General features: G+C 39.0%; 3 protein-coding genes across 5 annotated transcripts in view; 1 reads left to right on the top strand and 2 right to left on the bottom strand.

Moving 5' to 3' along the window:
- LOC114057197 (transthyretin-like) overlaps window positions 1–2,023 on the bottom strand; it is a 7,506-nt gene extending 5,483 nt beyond the window's left edge. The window contains exons 1-2 of one of the 2 annotated variants that reach the window (XM_027883179.1): window positions 1,937–2,023; window positions 85–215 (exon numbers count right to left, since the gene is read on the bottom strand). In XM_027883179.1, the coding sequence (XP_027738980.1) occupies window positions 85–215; window positions 1,937–2,005 (200 nt within the window). In that variant the 5' untranslated portion in view covers window positions 2,006–2,023. The remainder of the gene's footprint in view (window positions 1–84; window positions 216–1,936) is intronic. The other variant, XM_027883178.1, reaches the window with a different exon arrangement.
- Window positions 1–11,469, top strand: part of B4GALT6 (beta-1,4-galactosyltransferase 6) — a 73,566-nt gene that overhangs the window by 38,825 nt on the left and 23,272 nt on the right. Inside the window, exon 9 of one of the 2 annotated variants that reach the window (XM_027883174.1) lies at window positions 8,672–8,841. The exons of the other annotated variant lie outside the window; for it this stretch is intronic. Within the exon in view, the coding sequence (XP_027738975.1) occupies window positions 8,672–8,726 (55 nt within the window). The 3' untranslated portion in view covers window positions 8,727–8,841. Of the gene's footprint in view, window positions 1–8,671; window positions 8,842–11,469 lie in introns of those variants that run through there. 2 annotated transcript variants of the gene reach the window in all.
- The window catches only part of LOC114057196 (transthyretin), an 8,370-nt gene continuing 1,928 nt past the window's right edge, over window positions 5,028–11,469 (bottom strand). Inside the window, exons 3-4 of the mRNA XM_027883176.1 lie at window positions 7,052–7,187; window positions 5,028–5,317 (exon numbers count right to left, since the gene is read on the bottom strand). Coding sequence (XP_027738977.1) covers window positions 5,210–5,317; window positions 7,052–7,187 — 244 coding nt within the window. The 3' untranslated portion in view covers window positions 5,028–5,209. The remainder of the gene's footprint in view (window positions 5,318–7,051; window positions 7,188–11,469) is intronic.

Here is an 11,469-nt window from a genome sequence, read left to right as displayed (position 1 = left end):
GAATATGTGGAACTGGTCTTTCAACTATTTTGCCTCTTCCCATTGCCTTTCCTGTCTTTCACTCATTATTTTAGTATGACTTACTTTGAATTTAACAGTTCCCAAGATCCATCTGCGGCTTCTTTATATAACTTAACTGGAATATTTGAAGCTGGAGTTCCTCGGAGTGAATCCAGAACTCTTATGTAAAGAGGATGCTTGGCGTCGGGAGAGTCCTTCAATAGGAAGAGAGAGTTTTTATGTTGCAAGAAGGGTATGCAATGGTGCATTGTAAAGCAGTAAGGAGTATTACTCTTCAGATTTACAGTAGAGACCATATTTTTCACAGCAAGATCACTGTGTACTGCAGAAATGTAACCTGAATCTGGGGGCTGGATATGGTGGAGCCAGGGAGGAAGATGTCAGGAGCTGTTGGGTGAGTAGCCATGTACACCAGGGAGGCACCACGGCTGTGAGGTACATTTCTATTTTCTTTTTGGCTTAGCTGCACATCATCTCTAGCATGAAACTGTAACTGAACTGTGGCCTCAACAGGAAATAATTAAACCGTCAAAGGTAGTAGGAATGTTCAAAAATCTGCCAACTTTGCCTCTGTATTTGCAGTGGCAATTTGAGCACAGCTTTCTGGAGTTGAAAGATCTCTGATATCTTGTTGCCATTTTCTTAATTCTGCTGCAAACTTGATAAGCACCACATACAGGCTCTCCCCTAACAGCATGTTGAATCAGATTTGTTAGCCTCAGCAGCTACACAGGGATAGGAGAGGATGGCATGTTTCACTCCTAACATGTTCATCACAAATAGTGATGGTGCCCTGATGTTTTACCTATTCAAAGGCAGAGTTGAATCAGGGCTTTGACCTTTCATTACCTGGTTCTGCAGATGAAAAGTGAGAAAAAGCTTTGTAGAAGGTGCTAGTCAGGGATGGTCTCAAAATAGCAGTCACTGATATCCATGTAATCATTGCAAAATGAATCGTGATGTAGACTGTTAAAAACTAGGAGCCCTCTCTTTCACCCCCTTTTACAGTCTGGAATGTACTGAACATCCCGTTCCCATCAGCCAGGAACCCTGCCCTGTATCCCACCAATGTATCAGCCTGTATCTATAGTGCCTGTATGCCTAGACTCCTCACACTCCCTTTCTGGAATGCAGGGACTCACTTAGTGTTTCTTGTGAGACTTTGGCAAGGAGGGCTGCACTGTTGCCAATGGTTTTCCTGGCTTTTACAGCCTGGGAGCTCAATTAAAGTCTTAATTCCTCAGCAAGGTTGGTCAGGTATTAATTTTCCCAATGATCAGAGCCTGAGAGGAAATACGAGTAGTTGATGAGAGAGAGATAAGACTGCTGGAGAATTTCAAGCTGAGGCATCGGTGTTGCTAGCTTACTTTGCTGGAATAAATGAGCCCTCTGGAAGAAGATCCTGACTTTGGCTCTGTTCTTTCCTTGCCTCAGTGAATATTGAGATCCCTTCTTGCTTACATGAGGCTGAGCCGTACTGGGTAGAGCAGTAAGGCAGAAGTCAAGAGAAGGCCTTTCTCCAGCAACAGTCTCACAACTGGAAATGAAATCTCTCATGACACAGCTTGCTCACTATATTATGAAAGCTATCAGATTCTTTTCAACAGGCTCAAGGTTTGTTTTGTAGTGAATATGATAGTTTTTCTCTTTTTTGTTTTTCATTGGGTTTTGTGTAGTTGCTATGTCTAATGACAAGTGCTACTTCTGTAAGCATGAAGTCCTCTCACTAATCACTAGAGAAGGAGAAAGGAGAACCAGAAGAGAGCAGCAGCAGAGAACCACAGTCAGTAAATACTATGACATCAAAATAATTGCAATAAAATAGAATATTCTAATTTTTTTCCCAAACTAATTAAAATAAAATGAAAAGGCTGGGTCTACATCAGTAGAAGGACTTAAATCCTGAGACACTTACCGATGATGAAGCTTCAGAGCAAAATATCAGGCCAGCTAAGAAAACAAGAAATACAGAAGAAAAAGCCATTTTGCCTACCACTACAAAGTCTCAGGGCCAAGAGGCAGAAACTGGTGGGATCTGTGATTTTTATATCAAGGTCTCTAAAATGAAGTTATCAGAAAACCCATATGACTTGTAACATGGAGATTCATATTGTTTGCTTAGTAAACAATGAGAAAATAAGTAACCCATACAAACATGAACCTTGTCTGCAAACGTAAGTGTTCTATCTTTGCTTGAGGAAATACTGTGAATATTGCCTAGTTCAACTACAGTGATCAATGTTTTTGGAAACTATGTCTATTCTGTTATATTTTTCTCTTTTTTAATTGAGGAGTACTGCTGTATTGATCTCATATAGTTGAGGGAAATACAAATTTTGTGACAACTTAGCAATTTCACAGAATCACAGAATATAGTGAGTTGGATGGGACCAACAACAATCATCAGGTCCAAACCTTAGGCCTGCACAGGACGATCCCCAAGAGTCACACCATGTGCCTGAGAGTATCATCCAGACACTTATTGTACTCTGGCAGGCTTGGTGCTGTGACCTCTTCCCTGGTTAGCGTGTTCCTATACCCAACCACCCTCTTGGTGAAGAGCCTTCTTCAAATATCCAACCTAAACCTACCATGACACAACTTCAGGCCATTGCCCTGGGCCCTTTCACTGGTCACCACAGGGAAGAGATCAGTGTCTGCCCCTCCCCTTCCCCTCACGAGAAAGTTGTAAAGTGCGATGATGTCTCCCCTCAGTCTCCTCCAGGCTGAAGAGTCGCTCCTCAAATGGCTTCACCTCAAGGCCCTTCACCATCTTTGTTGCCCTTCTTTGGATGCTCTGTAATATCTTTCTTACATTGTGGTGTCCAAAACTGTACACAATGTTCAAGGTGAGGTCTCACCAGTGCAGAGCAGAGCAGGACAACCACCTCCGTCGACTGCCTGGTGATGCTTTGCCTGATGCCCCCCCAAGGACACGGTTGGCCCTCCTGGCTGCCAGGGCACTGCTGACTCACGTTCAACTTGCTGTCAACCAGGACCTCCAGTCCCTTTCTGTGGCACTGCTTTCCAGCATCTCATGCCCCAGTCTGTATGTACATGTGGGGTTGCCCCATTGCAGGTGCAGGACCCATCACTTTTCCCATGTTGAATGTCATATGTTTGGTGATTGCCGAGTCCTCTAATTCGTCAAGGTCTCCCTGCCTTCGAGGGAGGCAACAGCTCCTCCCAGTTTTGTGTCATCTGCAAACTTGCTTAATATGCCTTCCAGTCCTGTGTCCGAGTAATTTATGAAGAGGCTGAAGAGAACAGGGCCTGAGATGGAGCCCTGCGGAACCCCAATAGTGACAGGTTGCCAACCTGATATTACCCCATTCACTATTACCCTCTGTTCCAGTGAGAAATTTTCTGGGTTTATGGTTTAGCTTAACTGAATTTCACATGTTTACCTATTAAGAGATTTCTTTCTGTGGTGGCCTTCTTCCCACCTCTAATAAAAGGTAAGTGGATAATGTCTGGGCTATGTAGTTATCTTATGCATCCCCCATGGAGGAAAAATAAGTTGGTTTCCAGCATTATAACCGGATACCTACACAACCATTTCTGAACCACAGTTAAACTGTTTTAAGTCCTATCACTTTACTTGTCCCTTAGGTCACTGCAAGTTCAGGACTTTCCCTGTACAACTGCATGTCAGCTCCTAGCAGAAGTATCTGCTTCGTTTTAGGGAAATGTTACTTCTTGAAATTAAACTTTGTCTTTCTTTGATCTTTGGTTAGAAACATATACGTACACTCTTACTAGGTTTATCTTGTCATCAGATGGATGACTACACATAGTATTTGTTTTGTTTTGTTTCGTTTTTTGATGACTACATCTATATGAGCTTATTTAGGTCCTGTTTTAAGGGCTTGGCATAGCCCACTGCAAATCCAGCCTCCTGGTTTTCAAGCTCCAGGAACATCAGGATCCCGTGAAATCTCCATGCTTCAAGATGGGTGCTGTTTTGAAACTTTGCACTGTTTACAAGTGTTGTGTAATTATGGTAGTGTCCAGAAATCCAGGGGAAAAGCAACCAAATAATGAAATATTAAAGGCAAGCTTTTGTAACTTTTACATTCACTTGGTATGCCAACATCCCAGCAGGCTCTGGGTGTAGAGATAAACTCCAAGGTCAGTGGCAAATGAGTGGTGATTGTGATTTCAGTATCTTTCTCTGTAATTTGTGTAACACAGTTAAAACACAGTTCCTCTGCTTTAGGATATTTTGAATATAATAGACCACGAGTCTATGGAAATCACTGCTAAAGCCCTCAAAGTCTTTGGTCAGTTTGTCAGCAACATTATTTGAATCACAGTCACTCTACAGCTTATTTTTTTCCTATTTCTGAAAATATGAAGAGAATATTAAAATGATGCTTCTCTTTTAGGGCTTCTTTTTAATGATGACTAGAAATTTGACTTATTAGAGACTTAATTGGAATGCACTGGAGTAGGGTAGCCAGCTGGATTATATCAAATAATCACTTTAATGGCGAAGTTGTTAGAAACAGTGCTTCTTGAAATCATTTCAGCACTTCCTAGATTATTGAGCTGCAAACTTTCCTCTTGAAAAATCAGTGTTGAGGTTTACCTGAAGTTTTAAATAAAGGTATACAGATTTAACTCTTTCAGTTCTCTGGACATACACTGTCTGCATTGTTGTTCTGCTGCTCGGGATTCAGAATTTCCCCTTTTTATCCTGTGACCTAGTTGAGAATGGGACCATCTCTTCCATGGGTAAACTAGGAGTAGCATGGATGACTTTCTTATTTTGTGTATTTGGTAAATTTTTTAAGGTAGCACAGCTCCATAAGTTTCTTATTTTGAGTCAGTGCATTTGGTTAGACTTTTTTAAGGTGTTGGAGGAAGGTAACAGAACTAAATTAAGTGCCTTCTGGCATGTATTTTTCAGATGTCCTTTGCACTTCAACGCAAAAAAAAAAAAAAAAAACAACAAAGATGATACCTTAGAACACAATAAAGCTTCACCAATAGAGTTAAGACTGTTTAAAGAAGTAATATTTTATTGACTTGTCTGAAGTTTGCCAGGTTACAAAATGAAAAAAAAAAACAAACCAAACAATCTAATGTAGCAAAACATTATGCATTAGCATTAGGAAAACCCTTCCTCCTAAAAGCCTATGATAGTTCTAGTGGAGGAGAGTTTTTGTATAAGGACAGTACATGTTTATTCCTTGGGATCAGTGACAACAGCAGTGGTTGAATAGGAGTAAGGACTGAGGAGAGCGGCAATGGTATAGTGGCGGTGACCAGAATCATTAGCAGTGAAGACCACCTGGAAAAGAAAAAACTTGTGACCATGATGACCAACAGACATACAAAACTACAGTATTAAGAACAAAGAAGCCCACACCATTTCATCTGCAGCGTACTTTGCCAGTTTCTGTTCAGTGATTTTACCTTTCTGAAGGGTAATGCTCCCCGTTACTTTGTGATGCTTGCTGAGAAATTTGTGAGATTTGGACCAAGGTCCACAAAGAGCCTTGGCTGCAGTGAAGCTAGGTGGAGAGCTGAGCCAGGCAATTACTTTGTGGATGTGGAATGGGAGGATGAGGGGGAGGTATTCCAAGTGATCAATGAGAAAGACTGGGGTGAAATTCCACCTGGTGAATTTAAATAGAACCTCTGTGTGAGGTGTCTAAGCAAGGTACAAGTTGGAGCCCAAAGCTTCTTTCTGTACTCCAGTGCCCCCTCCTGTTTCTGGCACCACTGGCGATGGGTCAGTTCTTGCATTAAGAACTGAGTGGCTGGACTTGCCAGAACAAAGGGAAAACCCTTGACCTAAGACAATTCTAATTTGCTGCTCTCCAGATCAATCCCTTGGAGCTTGGGACACCCAGTTGCCAGGAAAATGTCACTACCTGGGTTAAGCTCAAGCTTTCTTTGGCTCTCATTAGCTTATTATTTGATCTGTTTTCTAAACCATCTAAACTTTATACAAGAGGACTAGCAAGTTCTCTCCTACATCCCAGTCCTGACAAAGTCTAAGCTCCTGGGATATGAGGACTGTAGGCTTCAGTTACCTTGTACACAGACACAGATTTACTGAACTCTACCCACTTCCCAGGCTAGTTTGCTGACCTGTAGGCTATTATTGCAAGGAAAAGCTTGTTCAACAGCCTGGCTGGAACAGTCTCAACCAGGCACTTTTAAGCACCTTATGAGGCAAAGCGCTTACAACTTTCAGTCATTCAAATGGTTAGGAAATATTTTTAGTTTTTTTTTATTTGACTTAAATCACCCAAACTGCACCTCAGACTTTTATGGACCTGGGGCTCAGTCCTTTGTTTTAGTCTTCCAAAGAGCTTTATAAACTTGTGGTTTAAAATGTTGTGCAACACTACCAGTAGCTATTCCAGACTACTTAAATTGGGGAAACTCAAGTTTAATGACAGATTAAACCTGAAGAATTTAAATAGATTTTTGGAAGTGTTAAATAAATGTAGTGGAATAGAGCACAAGATAAATCAGTGTAGGTCTGAAAGCAAAAGGAGGAACAGGACATGATTATATTGCTGGCCTGCTTATGAAATATGAGTATCAATGAAATCACTAACTTTTCCTTTCCCACTGTGCTTATTTCTTCACATTTTTATGCCTTTCTTTTTTTTAAATTGCATATTTTAGTACTGAACATCATTTAAAAAACGACATACCAGAAAGAATTGTTTTTTCCCCATAATTACAGGTCGGTACCTTTTTTATTTTCTTGTTTGCTTTGATAAATCCTGTCTGCTTTTGAATATGTAGCTCTTTTTAAACAAATATCCCTACTGGTATGAATGGGTGAATGTGCACAGCTCCACTTTGGAAGACTGTGTCAGCATTTGCAGGGAAGTTGGCTACTTCCTTTTTATTTGCCTTTATTTGCCCAGTGTTGTGTGGCAGCAAACCATTTCACTGAATGATGTTGCTCCTTTGGTATTAAAGGACTGTATTTGTTCTTTCCAGCTGATGCCACTACACAGTCAGTGTATACAGGTTATTAATCATATTTACAACTACTTACATCAGCGTATTCATGGAATGGAGAAAGCCCAAGCCCCTTCCAGTAAGAGCTGGTGTCAAACTTTAACATGTATACTCCTTCTACAAATTCTTCTTCTGTTGTGAGCCCGTGGATCTCCCCATACTCAGTGGTTTTCCTGTAATGATAAAATATCTGCATAAATATTTTATACTTTTATTTAGATGCTGTTCAGAAACAGTCAATGTGGAATATTAAACAGCAGATGTGCCAAATTCTACATTGATCAGTTTCTAATCATCTGAAATAATTCCCTTCTCCTACGTAGTGCGTTTCCATATTGCAGAGTCTGCCATTGCTACCAACTCATCCATATACACCACAAATCAAAACTGGCTCTTTTTGTATCGTGTACCAAGTGCCCTCTGGAACCAAATGTCAGAGTCCTAGGAAAAAGACTGTCATGATGAAAGGCAAGATGCCAAATCTCAAAATATAATTAAGGAGAGAAGAGAAATTTTAGTGGAAAATTATTTCTAGTTCTCTAGTTATTAGCACTGAGGCTATAGGTTATATGCTTATATATGCTTATACACTGATGTGATTTTATGTGACCCTGAGTGGTAGGGTATTGAAAAAGCAATTTAACATCACAAGATTTTATTAATTTGAATTATAATGCCGTGGTCGAAGAGCAAGGGTCTTTTCCACTGGGTACCATACAAATGAGCAATAGGCATTCCCAGTTTAGAGATTATGTACTCATCTAGTAACAAAAAACTGTGGGGGAAGGAAGTACAGAAGTAAGAGGGAAGTATAACTGGCATTGCATACTATTTGTTTTAAAAGGAACTTTTTGAAGTTTTGTATGACAGCTATTTAAATATTTACATAATTAGCTCCTAAACACTGTTTATCTCTTTTGCCTTTTTTCCATTTTTTTAACCTTTATTTGTTTGTTTGTGTTTTTTTTTTTTTTTTTTTTTTTTTTTTTTTTTTTTTTTTTTTTTTTTTTTTTTTTTTTTTTTTTTTTTTTTTTTTTTTTTTTTTTTTTTTTTTTTTTTTTTTTTTTTTTTTTTTTTTTTTTTTTTGTTTTTGTTGGGGTCTTTTTTTCTGCTAGACATATTTATTTGATATTCATAGCATTTCATAACAACATGATGTAGTTGAAGGAAAAATGAAGAAAGTCTTGACTTGAAGACCTAGTAGAACTTTCCCGTCTTATGCCTTTACTGTCTAGGCAGCAAAAAAAAAAAAAAGCTAGAGGAAGAAGAGAGAAAGTGAAGAAAGCATGGCTTACCCAAGACAGAATCAGGTGTGCTATTGGAGCTTTTGTTTCCCAGTCATTGTCTCCTCTTTCATCTTATTTGTTATCTTTAGTTAATGGTGGTGAATGAAAAAGACTGAATTACAGACCTTTTGCTTAAATTAAGAGGAGACAGGATTGAGAATCTCCTGATAATTTTCATGTTTTCTTATATGTCAAGACTGACAAAAGTCTCACTGGTCCAAGTGTAATCAGCTGTATCCAGGGCAGACCAAACCGGCAGAAAATCCAAGCCCTATTTGAAACATGTCTCACAGGCAATTTGTGAAGTGTACACATCTGTTTTCCTTTGGTTTCTTTAGTAATTCCTGGTTTAATCTATATTGCTTTAATAAAAAGAGAAAGAATTCATTGGCAAGTGTCCTTGAAACTGTGAAACAGAATTGCTGAGATTCTGCAGAAGTGTTCAGAGAACATTAGAAATCTACGTACTTCTGCTTGCAAGTTGGATAGTCCAGACAAAAACCAGTTAAAAGGGAAAATGGTGTCAGTCTCAAAATCTTTGTCCAGACAAACAAATAAATTTTAGTTTGAATAAAGTTTGGAGGCAGCTTGAATGCTGCTTGCCCTAATGGGTGCTGACCCAGAGCTGCAGATGCTCCCCTCCCAGAACAGCTGGGAAACTGGAAACAAGAGTTCACTTGAAAAGGCATGCCCAGTACTAGAAGTTAATGGCACTTTCTTTATTTTTGTTATTAAGTGGTAGCCATTCAGTGCAAGTGGTCTCACAAGGAAACCCTTCAGAATTACTGCTGCACTGACTGCCAACAGGACAGTGTGTGATTCAGAGCCAGGAGGGGATCAGCACAAGGCAGAGGATGCTCTGCATTCAGTGCTGGTAGCCAAATGCTGCAAGTGATTCCTTCTGAACAGCGCTTGTCTCTGAACACTCTGTCTGAGTGGGGGAATAAATATAGTATGGTTGCTTATTCTTAATGGGATGCCGACTGCCAGCATCTGCTGTAAGACAGACAGTTAAGTTAAAAAAGCTGTGCTTTTCCTGTTAAGTTACTACAGCACCAGCCTAGACTGCAACCCTGATCCTCTTTTTCACTGTCTTGACCTTGGCTGTATATTGTGTGCAGGTTAAATCTACACTGTCTGTACTGTGATGTTTACAAACTCCTAGGACACATACTGCACTGAGATAAACTATGCTCTGAGATGCAGACTTTTGAAGAAATATCTAAGGAATATGAACTATTATTGTGGAGTTAAAAAAAAAAAAAAAAAGAGGGTTGGGAAACCAAATATGCTGCAGTCTTTTTTTTTCATGATTTGCTCTTCTGTTTCATGAAAGCTGTTTGGTGACTGCAATTCTTGAACTATGTGGTAAGACATAGATTTCCAAAAACTTGTGAGGAGTGAAAAGGTCAAAGCTAGTCATGGGAGCAGCTCACATAGAATACAAATCACATGCTTCCCAGGTCTCTGTGCCCTAAAGTCTTCCTCAGTATGTGTCTCAGCTCAAGTTATCTCTTCCTGCATATTTTTAGCTCGTATCTCTTTTTGAATATTTTTAGCTAGAGTCATTTTGAAATAAGCCTCTTAATAAAGGTAGCTGTTGCTATGCTAACTCTCCCCTGCCCCCTAAACACATTAAATACTCCAAATTCAACAGTTGCTAGTTGCACTTACTTAATTCCATAATGTGTTAGTAAAGTAAAAATAAGCAAACAAAATGAGGAAAACCTTTTGTAAACATTTGTACAAAATGTAACTTTTCCGTATGTATCTGCTAGGTACTGTAATTTCAAAATATTGTTCACCTGACAGGAATATTTACAGATGGTGGTTTTGGACTGCATTCATATTTTGACTTGGTCTAACACAGGGAAATTCTGGTTTCTCCAAAAGAATAAAATTGCAATCTCATATGAAAACCCGGTTCAAAGTGTCATCAGCTGATGTCATTGAAAGCAGCCTTGGGTAAGATGCAAGTCAAAGGAAAGGTCAACATCTTTAGCTGCAATAAAAGTTATGATTTAATGTTCCTTTACTGCCATCCCCCAGCAAAATGGTTCTCACCTAAGCCTTGAGTTAATCTTCTCAATTTATATTTAAGAAGAAGTGGTTTGATTTTCCTGGGTGTACTAAGGTAAAGTGTCAACAGAAGTTGACTGTGAACTATGAGATTTGTTGCCTCGGACTTACTGCGAGCAGCATTGGAAACTGAACAAGATAACACTGTTATACCCTAAAAGAGAGGACATTTAACAATAATGTTACATTTATCTTATTCCTCTGTAAACTGCATTTTGTATTAGCTGTTAAAGAGCACTCCATGAAACATCTGAAATAATTTGGTTTTCTAATAATGACAGAAATACCCACTGGGGATAGGACATTATCCTTGTCTCTGCTTTAGTTGAAAACAATGTGTTATTTTTTCATGGAGTTTCTCTATTTGCTAAAGTATATAAATCCATTTTTAGTCATTTATTCCTAGATTAACACTCAGCATTTGGGAGTGGAGGTGTTTGTTTCTCCTTCAATATTGTAATCTTTCTTCTTACTTTTCAATGGGGAAAAGTATTGTTTGTTTTGAATTTTATAAAAAGAAACCATTCAGCTGGAGACAAATGTGTGTCTCTCTCCTTATAGTCTTCTCAAGGTCTTTTCTTCTTTTTTCTGTAGCTTTTAAGTAAATCATGCTATAAAAAATCCTAGTAAAAGACAGTTGAATGTTCTAGTGACTCCTGTCCATGCTTGTGCTTGTCATTTAGTGCTTGAATATCCTGCTGTTACTAGAGATTTCTCTTGACTTATTCAAAAGTCTGATTCAACAAGTTGTTGCAGTGAAAGTTAAATGTCTGAATACCTCCTCTATTTGAAGTTTAGTAAACTGTGTTCCTCTGTTACCCACACATTTCTCACAGACTGAAGATATCAGCATCATTGCCTGATCCTCAGTGATGTTCTAAGGGTGCTTTGTAGGTATTAGGCTGTCATTATGGCAAAAGCCATGCAGATTTATGGAAATGACCACAAACAAATCCCGAGATTGTGCTTCTGTGTTGTGTTACAAAAGGACTCTCTGAAACTTTCTGGTCAAGGAATTTCTTTCTTCCAACCATCCCATTTGTCACACAAGAGAAGACTATCAATGTGCTTTACTATCTGCATGTGTACA

Source organism: Empidonax traillii, unplaced genomic scaffold (assembly GCF_003031625.1).
Source record: "Empidonax traillii isolate 1590-97213 ecotype Southwest subspecies unplaced genomic scaffold, ASM303162v1 scaffold119:size1479319, whole genome shotgun sequence".
Taxonomy (NCBI): Eukaryota; Metazoa; Chordata; class Aves; order Passeriformes; family Tyrannidae; genus Empidonax; species Empidonax traillii.
The sequence above is the reverse complement of the archived record's forward strand: the minus strand, read 5'-3'. Positions and strand labels throughout refer to the sequence as shown.